The following is a 21602-nucleotide window of genomic DNA, read 5'->3' as shown; positions in this document are numbered from 1 at the left end:
TACAGGGAAGCTTATTTCACAAAACTGATCAAAAGCCACACTGGCATTAGGTTAGGCAGACCATATAATCTGTATCCTTTAATGGCTAGCTCTTCTCTGAGATCTAATTATAATACAGGTTTCACTGGGCACATCTACACGAGATGCTTTAAGTGCAGTAGACTAGATCTACTGTGGATTAGCAGGGCAGGCAAAGCCTGTGCTAATGTGCTATCTAGAGAGCAGTAGCATCACTAAAACACTTTCATCTATGCTAATGCATGGTAGCACCAATTACAGCACATTAAGTTAGCACCTGTCATTACAGGTACCTATTATTACAGGTACTAAACCTACACAATTAAAGTGTAGATGTGCCCACTGTGTCTTAAGGTCCAGAGGAAATATACTTCTCAGGACTAGAAGTCAAGTTTGACATGACTGCTGGATAGTGAAGACAAGGGTAACAAGAAGGGTTTCTACAAGTATGCTATCAGCAACAGGAACGTCAGGGAAAGTATAGATCCCTTACTGAAGGGGGAGGCAACCTAGTGACAGATGAGGAGGAAAAGGCTAAAAGTACTCAATGCCTTTTTTGCCTTAGTCTTCACAGGCCAGCTCCCAAACTACTGCACCAGGCAGCACAGGTTGTGGAGAAGGTGATCAGCCCTCAGTGGTGAAAGAACAGGTTAGGGACTACTTAGAAAAGCTGAGCACGTACAAGTCCATGGGGCTGGATGCAACGCATCCAAGGGTGTTGAGAGAGTTGGTTGATGCGACTGCAGAGCCACTGACCATTATCTCTGAAAAGTCATGGCGATTGGGAGAGGTCCCAGACAATTGGAAAAAGGGCAAATATAGTGCCCATTTTTAAGGAAGGGAAGAAGGAGGATCCAGGGAATTATGGACCAGTAAGCCTCACTTTAGTCCCTGGAAAAGTCAGAGCAGATCCTCACAGAATCTATTTCTAAGCACTTGGAGAAGGTGGTAAATTAAGAACAGTCGACATGGATTCACCAAGCGCAAGTCAGGCCTGACCAACCTGATTGCCTTCTACAATGAGATAACTGGTTCTGCAGATGTGGGGAAAGCAGTGGACATAATATACCTTGACTTAAACAAGGCTTTTGTTACCACCTCCCACAACATTCTTGCAAATAAGCTGAGGAAGTATCGGCTGGAAAAGTGGACTGTAAGGTGGAGAGAAAGCTGGCTGGATTGTCAGACTCAATAGCTAATAATGTCTCTATGTCTAGCTGGCAGCCAGTATTGAGTGGAGTGCCCCAGGGCTTGGTCCCGTGGCTGGTTTTGCTCAATATCTTCATTAAGGATCTGGATGAGATAGACTGCACCCTCAGCAAGTTCATGGATGACACCAAGCTGGAGGGATTAGTAGATACACTGGAGGATACAGCTAGGATTCAGAGTGACCTAGACAAATTGAAGGACTGGGCCAAAAGAAATCTTGTAGGGTTCAAAGACAAGGGCAAAATCCCGCACTTAGGAAGGAAGAACCCCATGCACCGCTACAGCCTGGGAACTGACTGATTAAGCAGCAGCTCCGCAGAAAACCTGGGGGTTACAGTGGACAATAAGATGGAAACACATCAGCAGTGTGCCCTTGTTGCCAGGAAGGCTAATGGCATACTGGACTGTATTAGTAGGAGTGTTGCCAGCAGATTGAGGGAAGTAATTACTCTGCTCAGGTGAGGCCACATCTGGAGTAGTGTCCAGTTTTGCCTCACCCCCACACTAGAGAGGATGTGGACAAGTTGGAGACAGTCCAGCAGAAAGCAATGAAAATGGTTTGGGGACTAGGGCACATAAAACTTATAAGCAGAGGCTGAGGGAACTGAGTTTATTTACACTGCAGAAGAGAAGACTATGGGGGGGGGGGGGCGGGATTTAGTAGCAGCCTTCAACTACCTGAAGATTGGTTCCAAAGAGGATGGAGCTAGACTGTTCTCTGTAAACAAGCAGCAACAGTGCCAAGTTGCAGCAAAGGAGGTTTAGGTTGGATATTAGGTAAAACTCTCACTAGGAGGGGGGTGAAGCACTGGAACAGGTTACTGAGAACTGGTGGAATCTCCATCCTTGGAGGTTTTTAAGGCCCAGCTTGACAAAGCCCTGGCTAGGATGATCTCGTTGGGGATGGTTCTGCTTTGAGCAGGGGGTTGGACTAGCTGACCTCTTGAGGTCCCTTCAACCCACATTTTCTATGATTCTATAATGGTAGGAAGTATTCATGCTATTGTACAAGTTACTGACTAGACTTCACCTGGTATATTACATGCAACTCTACAAACCTGTTGTTTTGATTTCTGAGGCCTATCATGACAAGTGCAAAGGACAACTAGAATTATTAAGGGAAATGGAAAGCTTATCTTTTAGCTTAATAGTGACCGAGAATGGGCAATTACTCAAGGTGTATGAACAAGTAAACACTAAAAAAGGGGAAGAAGAGCTGCGTTAATGACAACACTACCAGCAGCAAAAGGAGTATAAAAGCTGTTCATAATTTTTAAGAGGCAGGAAGTTCAGAGTTTCCTGACCATCAAGGCAGCAAAGCCCTAGAATATCCTTGCGTTCAGAGTGAGAAGACAAAATTTTAAAGAGCTTGGAAAGTGTACAAAAAGGTGAATGATGTAGCATACAAGTTCCTGTCTCAAATCAAACCTCTAAAGTGATTTCCCACCTCCTCCTGCAATCAAAATGTTATATACAAAATACAACACTTCACCCATTTAGAGCCTGCTGAAATTTAACATTAGCTTTGCAATGGTTATCCCAAAATGAAGGCAGAGACTGCACATAATGCATTGCAGATGTAAACTGAACTTGCATTACAGGATTAGAGGCAGCTGAAGATACTTGCCTTTTTGATACTTGACATGCTGCAGATTCTGCTGGACATGGTTCCTGTGGTACACTGCCACAAATATTTATGTAGAAGTCATAATCAGGGGTACGAACAATATAGCTCCCACTTTTCTTGGTCAATGGTGACAAGTCAAAAGAAAATCCTACATAGGCGTGAACAAAAATAACTTCTGAGTACAGTTTACTCTCTCTTTTCCCTTTTTGAAGCCTTGACTTGTATTCAAAACTAAGCATGCAAACACATGTATTGTACAGCTAGAGCAGTTGTTCATTTTTAGCTTGGCTTAGCAGTTTTTCTACAATTTTATCCAAATTTATTATATATTCTGTTCAAGGAATTATTACAACAGTAATCCAGTCATATTTTTCAAAGCTGAAAACAAACCTGGACTAGATGTACCAAAACTAAGTAGATTAGCTGCATACGCAAATAAGAAAACGAACAATTTGGTGTTGGCTTTGTGCATCAGGCCCCCAACTTAAGAGTGTCAATACACTAGGCCAAGAATGTTTAACTCCATTTTTAAGTGCAAAATAGATTTTTGAACAAGCTACATGTAGTCCATATAGCTTGAATGCTATTACCTAATAAAAACGTCAAATCCAGTTATCCTCAATGTTGTATACATACCAGCCTGAGAATCAGAGACTCTGCAGTTGTCTCCTTCTGTTTTAGATAGGACACATGCAGCAGCAGTATGCCACTTGAATTCATACAAACATTCATCATCATTTTCAGATATTAGGACAGGAGCACTTTCTAGATCACCTGGCATCAAGAGAAGGTGATACGTTGAACTGTCATTCATTCAAGACATGCCATCCTTAATAACAAACTCAAAAAAACCCAAAGTTTCCCGCATCCCCACTGGAACCAACTTAATGAATGAACAGATACTGTACTCCATAACTTGCAATGCCACTTCAACCAGACCAAATTAAAAATGCTTTCAGTCTGAATAAGCATCCACCCATTTCGTATTTTTCCAAGATCTACGATGCATGGACACCGACACATCTCCCCCAACCCAAGCAAAAAATGTGACCCAGCTATAGGCATAAAAGTCTAGGGAAATTCTAAATCTAGGGCATCTCCCACAATATCATACAAATGTTAATATTGCTCCAAGTGCTGGAACTGCACTGTTGAAAACTTACTATGCTCAAACAGAACAGGTTTCCCTCCCCAACAATAAAACAGAAATAAGAGCACAGTTTAACCCAGAGGAGACTGGGAACTGCATGACCTTTTAAAATTAGTGGTACACCCCAGTTAGATTAGCTTTTCCTCTTCATGTGAGAGGGGTAGGGGATGGGGAGGGAACTATTTCCTGCTCAAGGGACTTTATATATAACCAGCAGAACCCCAATCTTAACCCTTAGCAGCCCACTGGTCCAGTCTTTAAAACAGTGGTTCCCAACCTTTTTAGAGTCGGGGCACCCCCAAGTTTGGTGGCACCCCAGTCGAGAACCACTGTTGGGATGCCTGAGCTTTTCTAAGTAGTTTTCAACTGGGGTTCTGCCCTATGTGTTTCATGCAGTGTCAGACCAGGAAATACTGTGGCAGCAGCACCTAGTCCTGTCATATCCTTTCCTGGTCCAGTCATACATGGCTCTTCCAAAAAGATTTATGCAGAACAGTTTCCCCCTACCTACATGTCTGTTCACGTTTTTCAGATAACCTTAATGTTGGCAGCTCCTTCCATAGCCCTTCCCAGTCTAGCTCTGCTTCAAAGGGTAGTTTCATCTGGTTGCAGTAACACTCCCAGAGCACCCCAAGTTGAGAACTACTTATTTAGAAGTCTCATGGCTCCCCCTCAATCCAGATCATTACTGCATCCCTTAATACAGAACAGCCTATATTCAAAAGGATGAATGACACATTGCCCTCACAGAGCCCAGTCTCTAGTCTGATCATGGGGTTGGACTACATGACCTCCTGAGGTCCCTTCCAAACGTAGTTTTCTATGATTTTATGATCAAAGTGTTTTGCTGGGGAGATGCATTTTTTGAACACCCTCCTGAGGCTGAGGAGGGCATAGGACCCAGGTCTCCCATTTCCTGTTTTCCGAATTATTAGAAGACAGACAAGTATTACATCTCCTTTTTGGGTATGTCTTTGAATGAAGGTGCCTTTGGCTGTGAGGCTTTGCAATGAACTCTGTGCAAAGGAACACAATTGGTGCAAAGCTCCTCTGCCCCACCAAGGTGGCCTTCTTTCTAGCCACAGCCCTAAGGAATTTTATTGGCAAAACATCTATACCCACTGACCTTCAGGCTTATGGTGTGGGTAAAGATGGAGCTGGGTTGAGGACAAACCCTCTTGGACTTCAGAACCTACATTCTGCTTCAGTTGTATTTTAGCTATTGTGAGGGGAGGTGGCAAGTGACCCAGGTGTCAGAAAGGAAGTTTGGGGAGAGGCTTATGGTAACTAGCCTCAGGATCACCCTGTCTAGCCCCCTAAACACTGCACCAGCCACCCCCTTCATGTTTGTACATTAAATAACTCACATTCTGCTCATGTTCCATGTTTAATATTGACTTCCATTATTAAGACTCAGAACACATTATGCTCCTTTTGACACAAAACTTTGGGAGTGGGGAGGAGAGGGGAGAGGGAGAGAAGAGTGGGCAGTATTCTCACCTGGCTTGCACACAAGCGTTATGACAGTTTTGATTTTCTTGTCACTCAAACAACTGTCGCCATTCTGGTAAACAAGCTGAATACTCTCTCCAACTTTTTGGGGAGACGACATAAACGTCCCAAGATTTTTAACCTTGTTTTGTTTATCTGAAGTGGGGGAAAAGAAACACATTATAAGCTTTGTTCTAGTTTAGGGAACTTTAAGCCAGAATGTCAGTTAGAAATCTGTGCTGATGTTGGTGGCGGGGGGGCGGGGCAGGAAGGGAAACAACATAGAGGAAGTTTCAGTTGTTACATGTCAAAAGCACTGTCAACAAGTCTAATAGAGTGTGACAGGACTATCAGCCAAGAAGAATTAGTCCTTCAGTAGAAGTTAAAAACTGTGGATTTCAACTATTTCTCTCTTAGGCCTCTGTGGACAGGAAATGAAAGCATCGCCTCCTCCAACCCCTACAGACCTGGAATACACAAGCACTACTTTCATGCCTATGTTAGCATTACACAAGCACCTGCAGGGAGGCTATCTCCTGGAGCAATTTCACAAGCATTTACAGCTTCAGAATCGTTCACTCACCAACAGAGCAGCTGGCCGCATCATCTGGGCAGCCAAGTGCTCCCCCTTTCTTAAGCACTTTATGACAGACATTGATGTAGTAGCGTTTCTTCTCTGCTTCTGTAAGACTGCTATCCACAGCTTCCCAATTCTGGGCTGACTCTGGGATTAAGAGATTTTGTTTTAGATGCAACATGAAGAAACAAAGTCACCAAACACCTTGAAAAGTTAAAAGGAGTAGTCAGGGCTAGCGCACTTTTAGAAATCAGTTCCTTGTTAAAGGTTCTTTAGAAGGAACCTAAAATGTCTGTTATAAAAACACCCATAATAGCAACAGGCCACATTAAAACTGTGATGTGAGCTTAAGCAACTGACAGTAGAGAAGTGGCAATCATGCACTATATTACCATCAAGAGTAACCAGTTCAAGAGAAAGACAGTGGTTTGCACCATTTTACCTGAACTGCGAGTGAGAGGTGACAAGTCGTATCGTTTCTTCTTATCAGCAACTCGGCAAAGGATATCTTCCTTCTCTTTTACACAGGCATATTTCGTATCCCAGGTGAAGAAATATGTGCAGTCCACTTCACCAGTGAACACTGGAGCCCCTTTACCATCATTACCTTCAATCAGAAAGATAAAAAGCTTGATAAAGATGGAGAAAAGTTAAGTTTAATAGCTTGGAGCTTGAGAGAAGAGTAGTAGTAGACATGAAAGGCACTCAGTCCTGTATGGTAGTAGAAGCTTCCAAGGCTGCAGTCATAGAATCAGAGAGACCTGGGGCTAGACAAGACCCCACAGGTCATCTAGTCCAACCCCCTGCCTAAGGCAGGATCAGCCCTAGCCAAACCATCCTCTATAAACCCATAATTTAAAGCTCTACACAAGACTACCATCAACCATGACAACACTGACCTAACACCCTAACCTGCCACAGGTAAAGCGAGGAACCACAGCAGTCAATGCCCTGCTTCTAAGAAATATTGTCAATATATATTTTAAATATCCTGGGTAGGAGGACCACACCCTCCATTACACAGGAAGGCAAAACCCCCCACAATCCATAACAATCTGACCATGGGGTAAAATTCCTTCCAGACCACAAATATGGCAAGTCAGCCTCACCCTGAGCTGAGGGGCAAGACCCTCTAGCCAGGAAGTTCTGGCTTTGGTCCCTAGAAAATCCCAAGCCTTGGCTGTAGCCAATACCCACTGTCTCTGAGGAAAGCTTAAAACACCCTGAAATGTCATAGGAAGGTCAGAAGGGGGCAACCAGCAAAGCCCAGAAGTATGGGAAATACCCACAGTAGAACATAAGCATAACTACACCTAGATCATCCCTAAACTAGTGGCTGTCCAACTTCTTGAAGACCTCCAGTGATGAAAAGTCTACAACTTCCCTAGGCAGTCTCTTCCACTGCCTAACTACTCTAACTGTGAAGAAATTTTTCCAATCTAAATTTATGCAATCTAAACCTACTTTCCCATAATTTCAAGCCATTGGTCCACATTCTCCACTCTGCAGCAAGAAAGAAAAGGTGCGTTTCCCCCTTCTTTATGGCAGCCCTTCAAGTATTTTGAAGACTGCCATCATGTCCTTTCTTGCATCCCCTTTTTGTACAAGCTCAACATGCCTACCTCCTTCAGCCTCTCCTCACATGACTTGCCTTCCAAGACCTTTACTCAACTTCATTGCCTGCCTCTACACCCTCTCTAACTTCTTCCCATCCTTTTTAAAATGCGGAGCCCAGAACTGCCAGTGCCAAGTGGAGAGCCACTATCACCTTCCATGTTTAGCACCTAATACTTCTGTCCCCAAACCACATTAACCTTTCATGTGGCTGCACCACACTGCAGTAATACTGAGTCTATAATCTACCAAGACTCCCAAGTCCTCTTCCATAGTGCTGCCGTCCAACCAGATGTCACCCATTTTATTAAATGTGTTTTTAATTATTCTTCCAAAGTGTAACATCTTGCATTTATCCACATTGTACTTCATCCTGTTAGCTCTAGCTCAAGATCTGTCAAGATTTTTCTGAATGTGTTCACAGTCCTTCCCAGTTTCCTATCATCTGAAAACTTACTCAAGAAGCTTTCTATGCTAGCATCCAAATCATTAATAAAATACAATGAAAGAGCACCAGGCCCAGGACAGACCCTTGTGGAACTCTACTCAAAACCTCCAGCCATTCTGACATGGACCCGTTAATAATTAGCCTTTGTTTGCAGCTATTGAGCCAGTTATCCATCCACCTTGTAGCAGTTTTATCTAGCTTACATTTCTCCAAATTTGTTTGTTTGAGAAGGTGGTGCAGGACCTTGTCAAACACCTTGCTGAAGTCCAGATGTGCTATATACACAGTATTCCCTTCATCCACTCAAGCAGTTGTTTCGCCAAAAGAGATCAGTTCCAAAACCATGAGATTCATTAGAGTCATGCAAACTATTTTCATAGCTGGCAGTGAAACATCCTTCTCTGTTTGAAGATTAAATAGTAAGTAATGAGCTCTCACTCCTTCTTTCTTTCCTTGGTATGTTATGATGACCAAGACAGCACATTTACTCCTCTACTGGAGACAGGTCTCACTACTCACAGCAAAGTGCAAGGGGAATTAATCCAAAGTCACTACGCTATTCAGTTTAAATAGTTAACTACCCAAATTATGCACAGGATCTGCAAAAGCACCTTAGAGTAACTGAAGCCAAATACTCACTTGCTGTTTCATTGCATTCAAAGTTTATAACAGTCATCCGCTGAAAGCCAGAGCTGCATGCATCACCATTTGGATAAGTCAAAGTGAGGTCCCCATCTGAATACCTAACAGAAACCGAAGATTTAGATTGGCATTATAAAAAGGCATTGTCAGACATAACTATCATTTTGCCCACAACTAACGGAGATCCAGCTCATGCAATTCAACAACTGTTTCTTTCATTACAGGAAAAGAAGCTGTGACTTGGCACTAACTGAGGTTTCCACTACAGCAAAAGCCTAACTCCTTGTCTTGCACTACCAAATGATTGCATAAATCATAATTCAGGAGCTTTGCTGTATACATATTCAGAAAAAAATACTGAGCAATAATGTCTACTTTGAGTCCCTTGCATCTTGCATTCCAGTTTGCACAGCTATAAAATTAACACAAGATGTTACAGCAGTAGAAAGAGTCCCAAGTTCCACACTTCATTCAATAGCCAGATTTCATCTTGTCCAGAAAAAAATTAAAATAAAAATAATTAGTTCAATATCATTTACCTACAAAATAAACCATCATGTCTGCTAAGAGCAATACTTTTTTCCCCTTAAAGTATGTCCTATACTATATTTATTGGAAAAATGGCCTCTCTCATGTAAAATTGTTTTTATTCAAGTGGCCTTTGCATTTTTATCTTTACATAAGAAGTCAAGACTCCTTCCACACACTAATAAAAGAACCCTGTGACAAAAGGTACATTTGAAGAGCAAAGGTGAATCACCCCCAGCAAATTCCCTTGTGTATTCTTTATTCTACACAATTTAGCACCGACAAGATTCTGATGCTATATTGCCAGTGAAACTCTTACAGGCTAAAAATAAAAATACTTCACACTCCCATCTCTGGAGAGCCACTTTAATGCTTGCTTGAAAACCCCATGGTCACTAGTCTGGCACAGCACTCATAGCTTTTACATTTAAACAAAGTCACAGAAACAACTAATTTTCCTAATGGATGCATTAGTTACTATTCATGACATTAATGTACAAATCTTAAAATACAGAAGAGTCACTTTCTATCAGATATCATTTACTCTTCCACACTGAGTATTTATGTAGTGATTTAGTATGACTCAAGTATGTGTAGGGAATTCTTTACTCACCTAAGGGTTTGGTTCTCAAATCTTCCTGCTACTTTTTGTTGGTAATCAGAAGATTTCACCTGGCAAGATGAAACATATGCTCCATTATCCCGGCAGTTTCCTGCAGTGGTTTTCCCACATACATTCAAGTAATAGTAATACTCTTCTTTCTCATCTTTGGCCATATAAGGTGTGACATAACCTAAGAAACAAGGAAAGAAAAAAATTCAGTGTTCTAGCAAAACAATGGCCTGGAACAGGTGCTAGAAGCAGATCAGTGGTACTTGCATCAGTATTTCAGTCCCAAATGCCTACACACCAGAAGCTATCCCAAAGCTCCATTTCTGGCCATCAGCAACTGGCCTGAAACAACATCAATTCCTCTGTCTTCTTTAAGCAAAAAGAAGGAATTTACCTGAAGGCTGAGTGAGTGGTGTCAAGTCAATGGAGATATCATGCTGTTCATTGGTGAGACTACAGTTTCTACTCTCCAGGTAATCCCTGTGACAGGCATACTCTGTAACCCATTCAATTTCATATCGGCAGTTGATTTTGGCAGTGAGTTTGGGGCTTGTGCTCTGATGCAGAAGTGAACATGATTAAAGTTGTAAGTGAGATTCAATACAGAGAGTTCAAACACTGACATATGTCATAAGACCTCAAGGGACTACACATTTAAAGCAACACCTCCACAATTAGGGGATACTCCAGTCTCCAAAATGAGAGACTTGGGATAGGATGTATTTGAGGATTTGACAGAAAATCTGAAGACAGTCTAAGAAAGATTAATTCAGTTAAGAGCTGACTTGCCAAGACCAACATCACTTGAACTTACACCTATACAAGTATTTTTCCGACTAGTGTTTCTAAAAGAGCTTTGAAGAGGAAGTCATGTACCACCACCCTTGAGACTGGCAAACATGTTTCAACTAACAGACCACAGAGAGACTACAACTGCCTAAACAGATTACATCAGAGCCAGACTCAAAACCAGAAAGCAATCATTTTAACTGCAGGTCATATAGTCAGCGAGCAGACAGGTGGGGGAGGAGTATAATAAAGATCCATTCCACACCCTCTACACATTTTGGGGAAGTGGGGAAAAACACTCCCCACTGTCCTCCTTCATTTCTGTGAAACAACTTCTTATACAGGAATATTCTGAACCACTCCTAAAACAGTATGATCAAAAGAAACTCAGAAAATGTAAGTCATCCAACCAATGATATGTAATAAGAAAGAAACTATCACACAAACTCTGTAATTGTTCACAGGCTTTAGAAGGGGAGTTTTTGAGAATTACTTAATTCCATAGATTTCACAGACATTAGGAGCTGGAAGGGACCTTGTGAGATCATCAGGTCCAGCCCCCCTGCCATAGATGGGAAGTCAGCTGGGATCAAGAAACCCCAGCAAGAAATAAATCCAGCTGTTTTTTGAAGAAGTCCAGAGTAGGTGCTTGCACCACCTCTGGGGGGAGTTTGTTCCAGACCCTGAACACAAGCATCATAAACGACTCTTCTTATATCCAGTCTAAAATGGCCTTCCCGGAATTCATGACCATTGGACCTTGTTATCCCTTGGGGAGCTCTGGTGAACAGATGTTCTCCCAGGTCCTTATGAACCCCTCTTACAAAGTTTCAGGCTGCCACCAACTCTCCCCTGAGCCTTCTCTTCTGCAGACTGAAGAGTCCCAAGTCCCTCAGCCTCTCCTTGTACGGCCTTCCCTCCAGGCCTTGGATCACACAAGTGGCTCTCCTCTGAACTCTCTCAAGCTTCTCCACATCCTTCCTAAAGTGGGGGACCCAAAACTGGATGCAGTACTCCAGCTGTGGTCTCACCAGGGCCAAGTACAGTGGGAGGATGACTTTCCTGGTTTTGCTTGCGTGCATCCACCAAAGTTTGGTTAGCTCTGCCCACCACCGTGGGTCTACTGTCTGTGAGTCTACTTTCTGTATTCCACAAGTCTACTTTCCGTATTTTTGCTTCCCTATAAGCAGTGGTTAAATGCATGCCCCAGACCTGGCTAAGAGTGGAAGGGCACGAGCAGAATAGATACGTCTGCTTGTATCATCATAGTAGAATGAAACATATCAGAAGTGACAGTGGGGAGGGGAAGGGGGTATCCCCAATCTAAAAGAAAAGGCACACTGAAGTGCAAATAGTTACTTAGGGTCAGGGAAAGGGAGAAACAGGCTATAACAAGGCCTATAAAAGACAGTTTACCTTTTGGCAACCTCCACCTAAACAGGCCAGGGGGCTCAGAGGAAGTGAAGCAGCATAAGCAATGTTCACTTCAGTCTGGTTAAGAAGGGCCTTATTGCCAAGATCACATGGCATTGTGTGAACTAGAGAACACATAGATGTTGGTGGATATATTAAAGTCTTTAGTTTTCACATGACAATTATTTTAAGCAGAACATTTAACATATGTGGATGAGTTCCCTTAAGAAAGGTAGCATATGACACTTGTTTACTAAATACGGGCATAAGTAAAAAAAAAAAAAAAAAAAAAGAAAAAAAAAGATAAAAGGTCAGACAGATATGGAAACAAATAAAACAAAACAGGGAGCACGTCACACAAATGAAGTGGGACAATGGCACTCGTTAGCAAGCAGATCTCATTGCCGAGGGATAACATCCCATTCAATTTCTGAGCTATTCCCAATAGAGGCATAAGCTGAAATGCAAAAATGGGAATCCCGGTCTCCCTTAACGAAGACAAATGAGAAAAACTATTTTTTTGCATTGACCAAGGTTCACAAGTACCTTAAAAAGACAGTTTCAGGACCCTGACAAAAGACAAGTATTGGTTCCCCTCCTCAACCCCACAGCTAATACAATGATGCCAATGCAAACAAGTTACAAACAGACGGTCATTACCTCTCCCCCTCTTTTGGATGGGCACAAAAAAGTAATAGTCACTGCTGGGTTATGGCCCAAACAGAACCCTGGGATCTCTTCTTCACTGTATACTCTCTCATAACTCAGCACAAGCCTGAAAAGACAAAAGAAAAGAAGGGGGAGTCAGAGTAAATTATTCCAACTATAAATGGATGAAGTACACTAAAGTGGAAAGCTAAGTATCAAATACCTGGAGCTGAATTCCTACAACTTGCCAGAAGCCTCAGTGGTACATTTCTACTATCTGATTTTATCTTTAAAAAGGTAACTTAGGGTTGCCTACCCATTTTTGGACAAAACAGTCTTATTTTCCCCTTAACTCCATGAGAGGAAAGACCATGCTGACACCACAATCATTAAGCTGACACTATTAAGGCTGCCTATCACTTCCCATTATACAACTCTATTTGAAGTTTCTCATAGACCTGAAGAAACTCCAGTTGCTCAGACTGAAGTTATTCATAAGGCATGTATCTCAGGCTGCTCTTTTGGAACATTTCAGCCAACACAAGTCTGCAATTTCCAAAAATGAGATCAGAAAAAAAAATTAATACCATAAGGTTATTATATCCATGGGTTGAAGCAGAAACTTAGGGGGGAGGGAGGGGGGGAGTCACAGAGAAAGGGGGCAGACACCACACAAATTCTTGCACCTTTAGTACAGACTTGTAGTGTCACAGCTAGTTTCTCCCATGAACTTCAGCCCAGTGTTCAGCAGGAATTTCTCCCTTTATGGCTGAAAGCCAGATCTGGGCATGAGAACATTCAGAGAAAGTACGTTAATCAGGTCCCCTATGCTCCGAATCAGCATTTCTCAACCTGTGGGTCACAACCCAAAAGTGGATTGGGTCACAAGGATACATGAAAGGGGCAAGAACTTTAAAAATGGATTCTCCTTTAAAGGAGAAAAGTGTATGAAAATGTGGCTTTTCCCTTGCAGGCTGGCAGTTTCAGCCTGCAAGGGGCTGCTTGGGGGGCCCCCAAGCCCCACACACTGGAAGGCTGGGAGCAGAGAGCAACAGGTTGGGAGCGAAGGGCACTGGGTCGGGACTGGCCACTGATGTTTACAAATGGGCCCTGGTACAAAAGAGGTTAAGAACCACTACTCTGGATGACACCCTCTCCCATCAGGGGTACAAGTCAATGAAAGGGACAAAAGTCAGACCAAGAGAAGAAAGACTTAGAATGGCTGAGCAAAAGAAGCAGCAGGAAGGTGGAGGGCATTAAAGATATATCTGACGTTAAAGGGCAAGGAGGAAAGGAGGGAAAAATGATACAAGAGGCTGACACCAGAATCAGGGATAAGAAGGGAAAAAGGTGAACTGGTGAATCTGACCACAACATACCTCTGCTCCCAAACTTGAAATAGAGGCAAAGCTTTCAAAGTCTCACCATTCATTCCTCTGCTGCCAGCAAATCCCTCTACAGCTTACAGACTGTGGCTACCTAATCCCTGTCTGAAAAGCTGGGACAGCTTGAATTGGACCCCTTCGTGAATGTAACAGTTCATTACACCATTACATTCTGCCCTCCACCCTAACGAACTCTGGCACCATTTTATGCACAGCAGACACTGTGCTCCATTAGTGAACAGATGTTCATTATTGTCATCTCTTCAGTACGAGAAGAGGGGGCCAGGCCTTTCTTAACCACGCACTATTTAAACTCCAATGTGAAGTAAGAACTCTCAGCTTCCTCACGGGCTTCTCTGTCTCCTATTGTAGCAGGCAAGAGCTTCAGACATTTGTCATTCCCCCTCCCCCCCACCCATGCACCCACAGACTAGTATAAAAATCTAGGATAACAAAACCTCAAGGCAGATATTCAGGTCACAAAGGAACTCCAATTTTTAGCTAGATTCCAGAGACCTTGGTCCTATCCCAGCCTGATGCACACACAGTCCATGGTATCAAGAAAGGGAAGACTGTGAAGTCCTACAGGCAGCAGTGGTAAGAGTAAGCCCAAGGAATCCAGTATTTGAAAGTAGAATGTTATGTTACCCCTCCCCCAAACTCCTGGCACCACTATAAAACCCCCACACACCTCTCTGCCCAACCCCCAATAAAAGCCCATGCCTTCCCCAATTGAAACATTAGAATCTGTTTGGCTGGTCTGAGAAGTAGGGGATGCCTTTGAGATACAGAACAGGAAGTCTGCAACCTCTCCTGATCTCAGCTGTAGCTGTGACAGCTGCAAGGCTGTCAGAATTAAGACCACTTTGGTCTGGGACAGACACTGCATAAACCGGTTTGAACCAAATCAGTTAAGTCTGATACCACATTCAACCAGGTTTATCTCAAACCGATTTCAGCCATTTTCAAACTGATTTATGTGCACTGAATCTCTGTTCTGTTACAGGTCTGAGCCAGTTTCTGATCACTCAAACTGGTTTATATGTAATGTCAGTCACTAGCCTTTGGGAGAGGGACACTGCATTACACTACACCTTAAAGTCAGCAGGTGGCCAATGCATAAGAACAGGGTTTTGAACCTAATTAATTAATCCTTCTGAGAACTCTGACAAGGCAAGGGGGTGATTAAAATTAAGTAACTGACAGAAAACAAGTGATCTTTCCCCAGGTAGACAAAGGTTAGTGGAATAGATGACATTAGAACAGTCCTTTGCTTGAAATATTACTCCATGCCCCCAGTGAGCTCTGCTTTTTTGTGTGTGAGCAAAACAATAAGTTGGACTAGATGACCTCCTGAGGTCCCTTCCAACCCTAATTTTCTATGATAAAATATTGCCTCATGCTGCAGAGAAAACCCAGGGAGGTGAAAAAAATAAGTAGGCTTAAAAACCTGGTCCACAAAGAAGCCATAGCCTTGCTATTCTCTTTTTTCATTTAAACATACAGTATATTGAGTTAATGGAAGCCCTATGCCACCCAAGTAATGAATAAAATTAAATTACTCTGGATTTGTGGAAAAAGAGAAGCCCTTATGAATTAAGATGTACAATTTTCAGCCATTTACAAGTACCTGTCTTTGCCGAGCAGTTTCAGTTGTTCTTTGGGGCGGCCAACATCAAACGCATGGCCTCCCTTCAACAAACAAGCAGCACTACCTTCAGGGCATCTTCTGGTCTCATCATCTGAGCTTTCTGTTTAAAAAAAAAAGATATGAACACTCATACGCAGTGTTAGTTGTAGTACTGTGAGATATGAATTGCAGCAGGAGCGGGTAAAGGTTTAGTTCCATTATGAAGCTGTTCCATTACAAAGTTGGCTTTGTAATTTGAAATTACCCCTTCCCTTTAAAAAAAATCTCCAAACCGTAGTTTTCCAAAGGTTTCTTTTGGAAAACCAAAACTAAAAAAAAACTGCTGAAACCAGAGCACATAAAGAAAAAATATGCACTAGCTCTATTTCTGCCAGAACCCGTCATAACATAACTGAAATGGTTAAAATTAGCCATTTGAAATTTACTATTATAATAGTATGGCTGACAGAAAAAAAAACCAAGTTAGGGGATCAAGGTTACATCAAGCAAGTGGAGTTTAACACTCCTGTCAAAGCCACCCTGATAAAATGATTTAGCTATAACTATAATGAATTCCAATTGCGTGCTTATTAAGGGTTAATAGTTTTGCATACTAGAGGAGTAACTCTCAAAAAGACTCGAGGAAAATATCATACATGTCCTATTATATCAACTTCTCCCAAGAGAGGCATCATTCTGTGTTTTAGGAGGGTTTAAGGTTCTCCCCAATAAGGGGGAAATAATTAGGTAGTTTGCCTTCCAGAGCAAAAGCACAGAACATTGTAATAATATTTTATGAGCCATTTAGTTTTAGATGTTCAGCTCTTAGACTATAATATCCAATGTCAAGTTTCAAACCAACAGAATTTGAACTAACAAATGTCTAAAAAATTTTGTTAATCAGAAGAACACATTTCCAGAAGTGCCCAGGAAATGCAGATAACTAAAAACGGAGCTGACTAAAAGAACAGCACCAGATAAGCTTATTTCTCTGTTACAATCCCTTATACTGTTTTCATTTTCCCCACACCTAGCAAATGAGGATTACAAACCACCTAAACACTTAAGCACATTTAACCTTAGGCCCTTGCCTTCAGTGTGCACACTAAATGCTACTTTAAAGTAGTCTTACTGTAGCATTCAGCTAGATTAATGATCCTTAAAATTAAGATATCTATTTAGCCTATGATTTGTGGTCTCAATCCCATTCTAATTTGGCAGATGGCACCACCACAACTCTGTTGGCAGTCTCAGAAAAGATGCTGCATGCAGGGCTGTTGTTTTAAAACATCCTCATCCAAGCACAGAAAGGAGACGGTTTAAGGTTGCTACTGCAGAAAGGGCAGCCTTCAGGTAAAGTTTCAATCAAACATTCTAGAAAACAGCAAGTTAAGCTAACAAATACTGGACAGGCTTGCCCAGAGGCTGTACGGGCTGTTAAGATTGACATGTTTAAGACACGATACAGAAAGAAGTTCAGACCTATGTCTCTGCAGACATTAATATACAAAGAATCATCATCTGAGTCATCCACCAAGTAGCTCCCTGAAATCTTGATCAATGGATTCAAGTCATGTTTCTTCCAAGGGCCATCAAAAACATAGCAAGGTACCTAAGAAAGTTAAACAAATAAGTTAAATTCCAGATTCAGACCGTACAAAGAACCACTAAGAAACTTTTTTTTTTTTTTTAAATTAACAAAGAGACAAGCAGCAGGAAGTTTCCCCAGAAGTGAAAGTTTCAAGCACTAGGCGCCCAACAAAAATTTAAAAAAAAAAAGCCGAATGATACGAACTAGTGCATAGTTTTGTTGTGCAGAGAAGCTAGGTCACAAAGATAGAGAATGCTAAGCATGTTCAAAATTACTCAAAAGACACTGTCAGTTAAATTGAGAATTAAGTATTTGTTCTACCAGAGACACTCAATTTTAAACTTCTAAACAAAGGTTGGCATACACATGAAATAAGCTTCTCTTTAAGGTTGCCCTAAGTAACAAAACTATACTCAGTATTAAGACTCACTATACATAACTACATTTTAAAACACCCACTCAACGCATACTGAAAACAAAAGCAGAAGTAGTGACTTGACCAGCTGATTGTTAAACCACTTACTCCCCCTCATGCAAGTCTAACATTTTTTTTTTTGGGGGGGGGGGGAGGTTACTTTGTGCATACATTAAGTATTCATTACCTCTTTTTTAGCTTTAAATAAGTCCTTCTTGCAAGCAACAAAGGTCCTCCATTCAAAGTAGTGCACACACTCAGTTGCAGTCACAAATTCAGGGGTTCCCTGTTTTAGAAGAGTACAGAATCAGAAGTTGGTTTTCAGTTTTGCTACATTAAAAAGTTTAAAATAAAAAGACTAAAAACCAATTTTGTTGGTATCAATTTCTTTGAAATGCAGCCTGTCCCATAAGCAAGGCAGCAGAAATGACATGGGTAGATATTAAGAACACGTAAATGAATTCGCGTTGTTCAGTGTTTTTAGTGTTCGGTCCAACTAACTGACTGACCTGTTAGACAGCACAGGCAGAGGCATTCTGCCAAGGAGCAGCAAGTCCCAGTTGCTGGATTGTATTAGAGTCCTGAAAATTAACACCTCCCAATTTTAACAGGCATTGTATATATTGCATATTTTAGCAGCAGAAACCAGATCACTTTATTTTCACAGGGACTGAGCACCCACAACTCCCATTAAAGTAAAAAGGAGTTAGAGATGTTTAAACATTTCTAAAAAGCAGGTCTCTGGTTCCCACGATTTTTTAAAGGTCCAATGGAGAAAGCATAGAAGAACAGTATGTTGCTTTTCTATATCTCCCTACCGTAGTATCAATGAATAGTATATTTGTCTGTCATTTGTCAACCAAGCCAGTTAGCAGTTAAGGTAGGCAGAACTAAATCTCTTCTCCCACTACATGCAGGAGCATAGGAAGAGCTAATTTCTGTGTGTGTAAAGAAAGTGAATCTAAACCAAGCCTAACCCTGCCTTTGCTATTAGTTTTTGCAGTTCCACAGCACCAGCTGATTTTTAAAGGCAAGTACAGATAATAAATGTATGAAATAGACAAGGCTAAACAGTCTTGGAAACCAACTCTTTCTTTACCTACAAAAGGTCCCAGGCAGCAGTCAGTACTACTTCCCACTGCTTCCCTGCTATTTCTCAGCTGGAAAAGATCCCTGTGCCTTGTCTATACTAGTTCTCCATACCCTGCTCCTAAAACGAGATGTGCCAGCCAGCCAACAGGAGAACACCTTAGCTATGGGAGTAACTGGTCAAGTGAACCTTTCAGGAGTTTTAACAAAATTATGCCATTTACACTGACTGCTATAGTTAGAGCTGGTCAACAATCTGATGAGCTAATTGCACCATGAAAGGGGCATACCGTCAAAACCGCAAGCCTTTTTGCAACATGCCTGGAAGATTTTTTTTAAAGTCTCCTAAGTTCATCAGGATCAGGAAGCATGCATACAAACACCACATTTCTAACCAAACTGCACGTAAGGGCCATTTGCCGAAAAAGGTTCCAAGACTGGGAAGCCATACTGGGACAAGCTGAAAGACAGTTCAACATCTCTCAGCATCCACTTGTCAATGCCTGACAAGCAAGGAGTGAATCTTCTATGCAAACCTGAATCATATTATAAACACAAAATGCGAAGACAGTTAACTCAGCCCACTTTCCAGAAAAGGGTGTGTAATAAACCTTATCAACACTAACTTCATACATCTAAAATGCAAATAAATCAGGAAGCGCTGAAGTGCATGGACTGGTCATCCTGTATATAGAGCCCTGAGCTCTGATCAGTTTGGACAGGAAGTCTGGGAGGTTCACTTTTAAGGGAAAGTATTGTATTCATCTTGAATCCAAGGCATGGTATCCAAATCAATATCGGGAAGGAGGGGAGAAGCCTCGTCCTAGATTCAAGCACTAGCACAGGGCAAGCAGCTGTTGCTGCCCTGACTTTGAGCCCAGGGTTGAAGCCAGAGCTGTCTTCTTTGGGGCAGGAGATTTTAAGAGGGTACAGAGGGGAGACTAGAGGGCTAGAAGAGGGCTTTCCACTGAAGCCTATAAAATACTCAAGTCATCCATGACCCAAAACTTTCATGGTCCAAACTCAGAGGGTAGAATGACTTGCAAGTGGGAACCTCACAAGAACTACTTCAGTCATAGGTGTCACAGAATAAAAAAAGTGGATGATCTTTTCATAGCTCTCCAAACAACTAGTCAGTTAAAGCCTGTTCTTTGTCCAACTATTGGATAGATATAAATGAATAGGCAGGAAATGGGAACCATCAACTTTAGACTAACCAGAGTCTTCCCACAAAGGAAGTTAATGTTGCTTTGTATCGTGTGTTCAGTGCCTTGTTGTGAGCAGGTCCTTGTAGTGTTGAACTCTAAAAGTGTTTTAGAGCTTTTTCTCAGAGATGAGTCACCTAAATAAGAGAAAGAAAAAGTACTGGATTACCATAGCCTTTAGGGTTAAAAATTCTGTATATTAAGGACACACATTATTAAATTTAAGTCCCACAAAAGGAAAAGCAATCTGTTTTAAACACTGCTACTAAATGAAAAGATTAACCCATTTTCAAGGCACCTAAGAGGTTTTGGAAGCCTGAACATCATTTTAAAAAGGAAAATAACTGCATCTGAAAATTTTACACCCCCATATTTTTATTACAGGTCAGTCTCTTGTTTTTCATTTTGAAAAATCCGAGTCATGCAGGTTAATGCACTACTGCCACAGGAGTCATAAAGATGACAAGATCTGTCCAGTTACCTTTCAATGTTCCAAAAAGAACTACTACTTTTGTTCAATAGCTATACGCACAGGTAGTCACAATGCTAAATCATCTCATTTCTTACCTACCCTCACATTCCCTCCCCTCTACTGCTTTACCTACATTTTAAATAATAAACAGGGATACTCAGTCCCAAGCCTAACACAGTGAAGGATTCTGCTTAACTGAGATATCTAGGGTCTACTGCAAGAAAATTAATATTAGCACCAGTGTTTGTAACCCAAGCGCCTGGGGACATGCTGGGACAGGATGCATCAAGTCTATGGGGTTACACGTCTCAGAATGCCACCATTTTCCGTTTGGAGCTTATCCAAGAGTTTAGCATCTCCTACTACCAAGAACACGAACCTGATATTAAACTTAAACTCAGCCCCTTTAAATTTTACCGAAGGATTCTGTGTTACATTTGGAACTACAGTGAATAATAATTTCACCCCTTCCTGATGCTTTCAAGTGTCCCCTCCAAGACTTATGTCCCTCAAGCAATCACTTGAGAGCTTGCTTTTCCCCTAATGAACAGTTTTCCCCCATGACAGTATTCATCAGCCATCACTAAAAAGCCTGAGCCATTTCCTCAGTAATGCAGCACTCCAGGTACAGCTGCCTCATAGCCCTATTGACAGAGATCTTTCCTCCCCTCCCCTCCCCTCCCTCCAGAATAATGCAGGTGTGTGTGTACAGATCAGCTTTTTTCAGCTGCTAGTTCTTAAAATAGAAGACCTCTAAAATGTTACTCTACCCCTGGCTGCAAGTCTGCTTAGTCCCATTATATAAACTCCTGTCCCCTTCTTTCCAGAGAACTGGATCAAAGGAAAGTAGGGCTGGAAAGGACTTCATGAGGTCATCTAATCCAGCCCCCTCCTCGAGGTAGGTGCATCCCTCACTAAACCATCCCAACCCAGTGTCTGTTCAACCTTCTCTGGGCAACTTCAAGGGATGAAAAGTCTACAGTTTTTCTAGGTAGCCTGTTTCTGTGCTTGTCCACCCTCATAGTCAGAAGAGTTCCTTTCTCAAGCT

The 21602-nt window shown here is 41.9% G+C and overlaps 1 protein-coding gene across 1 annotated transcript in view; it reads right to left on the bottom strand.

Annotated features, from left to right (window-relative positions):
- The window catches only part of IGF2R (insulin like growth factor 2 receptor), a 97960-nt gene that overhangs the window by 60966 nt on the left and 15392 nt on the right, over positions 1–21602 (bottom strand). The window contains exons 3-15 of the mRNA XM_090042409.1: positions 20095–20219; positions 17976–18074; positions 17265–17394; positions 15783–15903; positions 12780–12894; positions 10312–10474; positions 9918–10098; positions 8774–8877; positions 6515–6679; positions 6079–6219; positions 5505–5651; positions 3491–3628; positions 2855–3002 (exon numbers count right to left, since the gene is read on the bottom strand). Of these exons, the coding sequence (XP_089898535.1) occupies positions 2855–3002; positions 3491–3628; positions 5505–5651; positions 6079–6219; positions 6515–6679; positions 8774–8877; positions 9918–10098; positions 10312–10474; positions 12780–12894; positions 15783–15903; positions 17265–17394; positions 17976–18074; positions 20095–20219 (1777 nt within the window). The remainder of the gene's footprint in view (positions 1–2854; positions 3003–3490; positions 3629–5504; positions 5652–6078; positions 6220–6514; positions 6680–8773; positions 8878–9917; positions 10099–10311; positions 10475–12779; positions 12895–15782; positions 15904–17264; positions 17395–17975; positions 18075–20094; positions 20220–21602) is intronic.

This window comes from Crocodylus siamensis, chromosome 1, assembly GCF_052110815.1.
Source record: "Crocodylus siamensis isolate JL-2025a chromosome 1, ASM5211081v1, whole genome shotgun sequence".
NCBI classification, from domain to species: Eukaryota; Metazoa; Chordata; order Crocodylia; family Crocodylidae; genus Crocodylus; species Crocodylus siamensis.
This window is presented reverse-complemented; position numbering and strand designations above follow the sequence as displayed.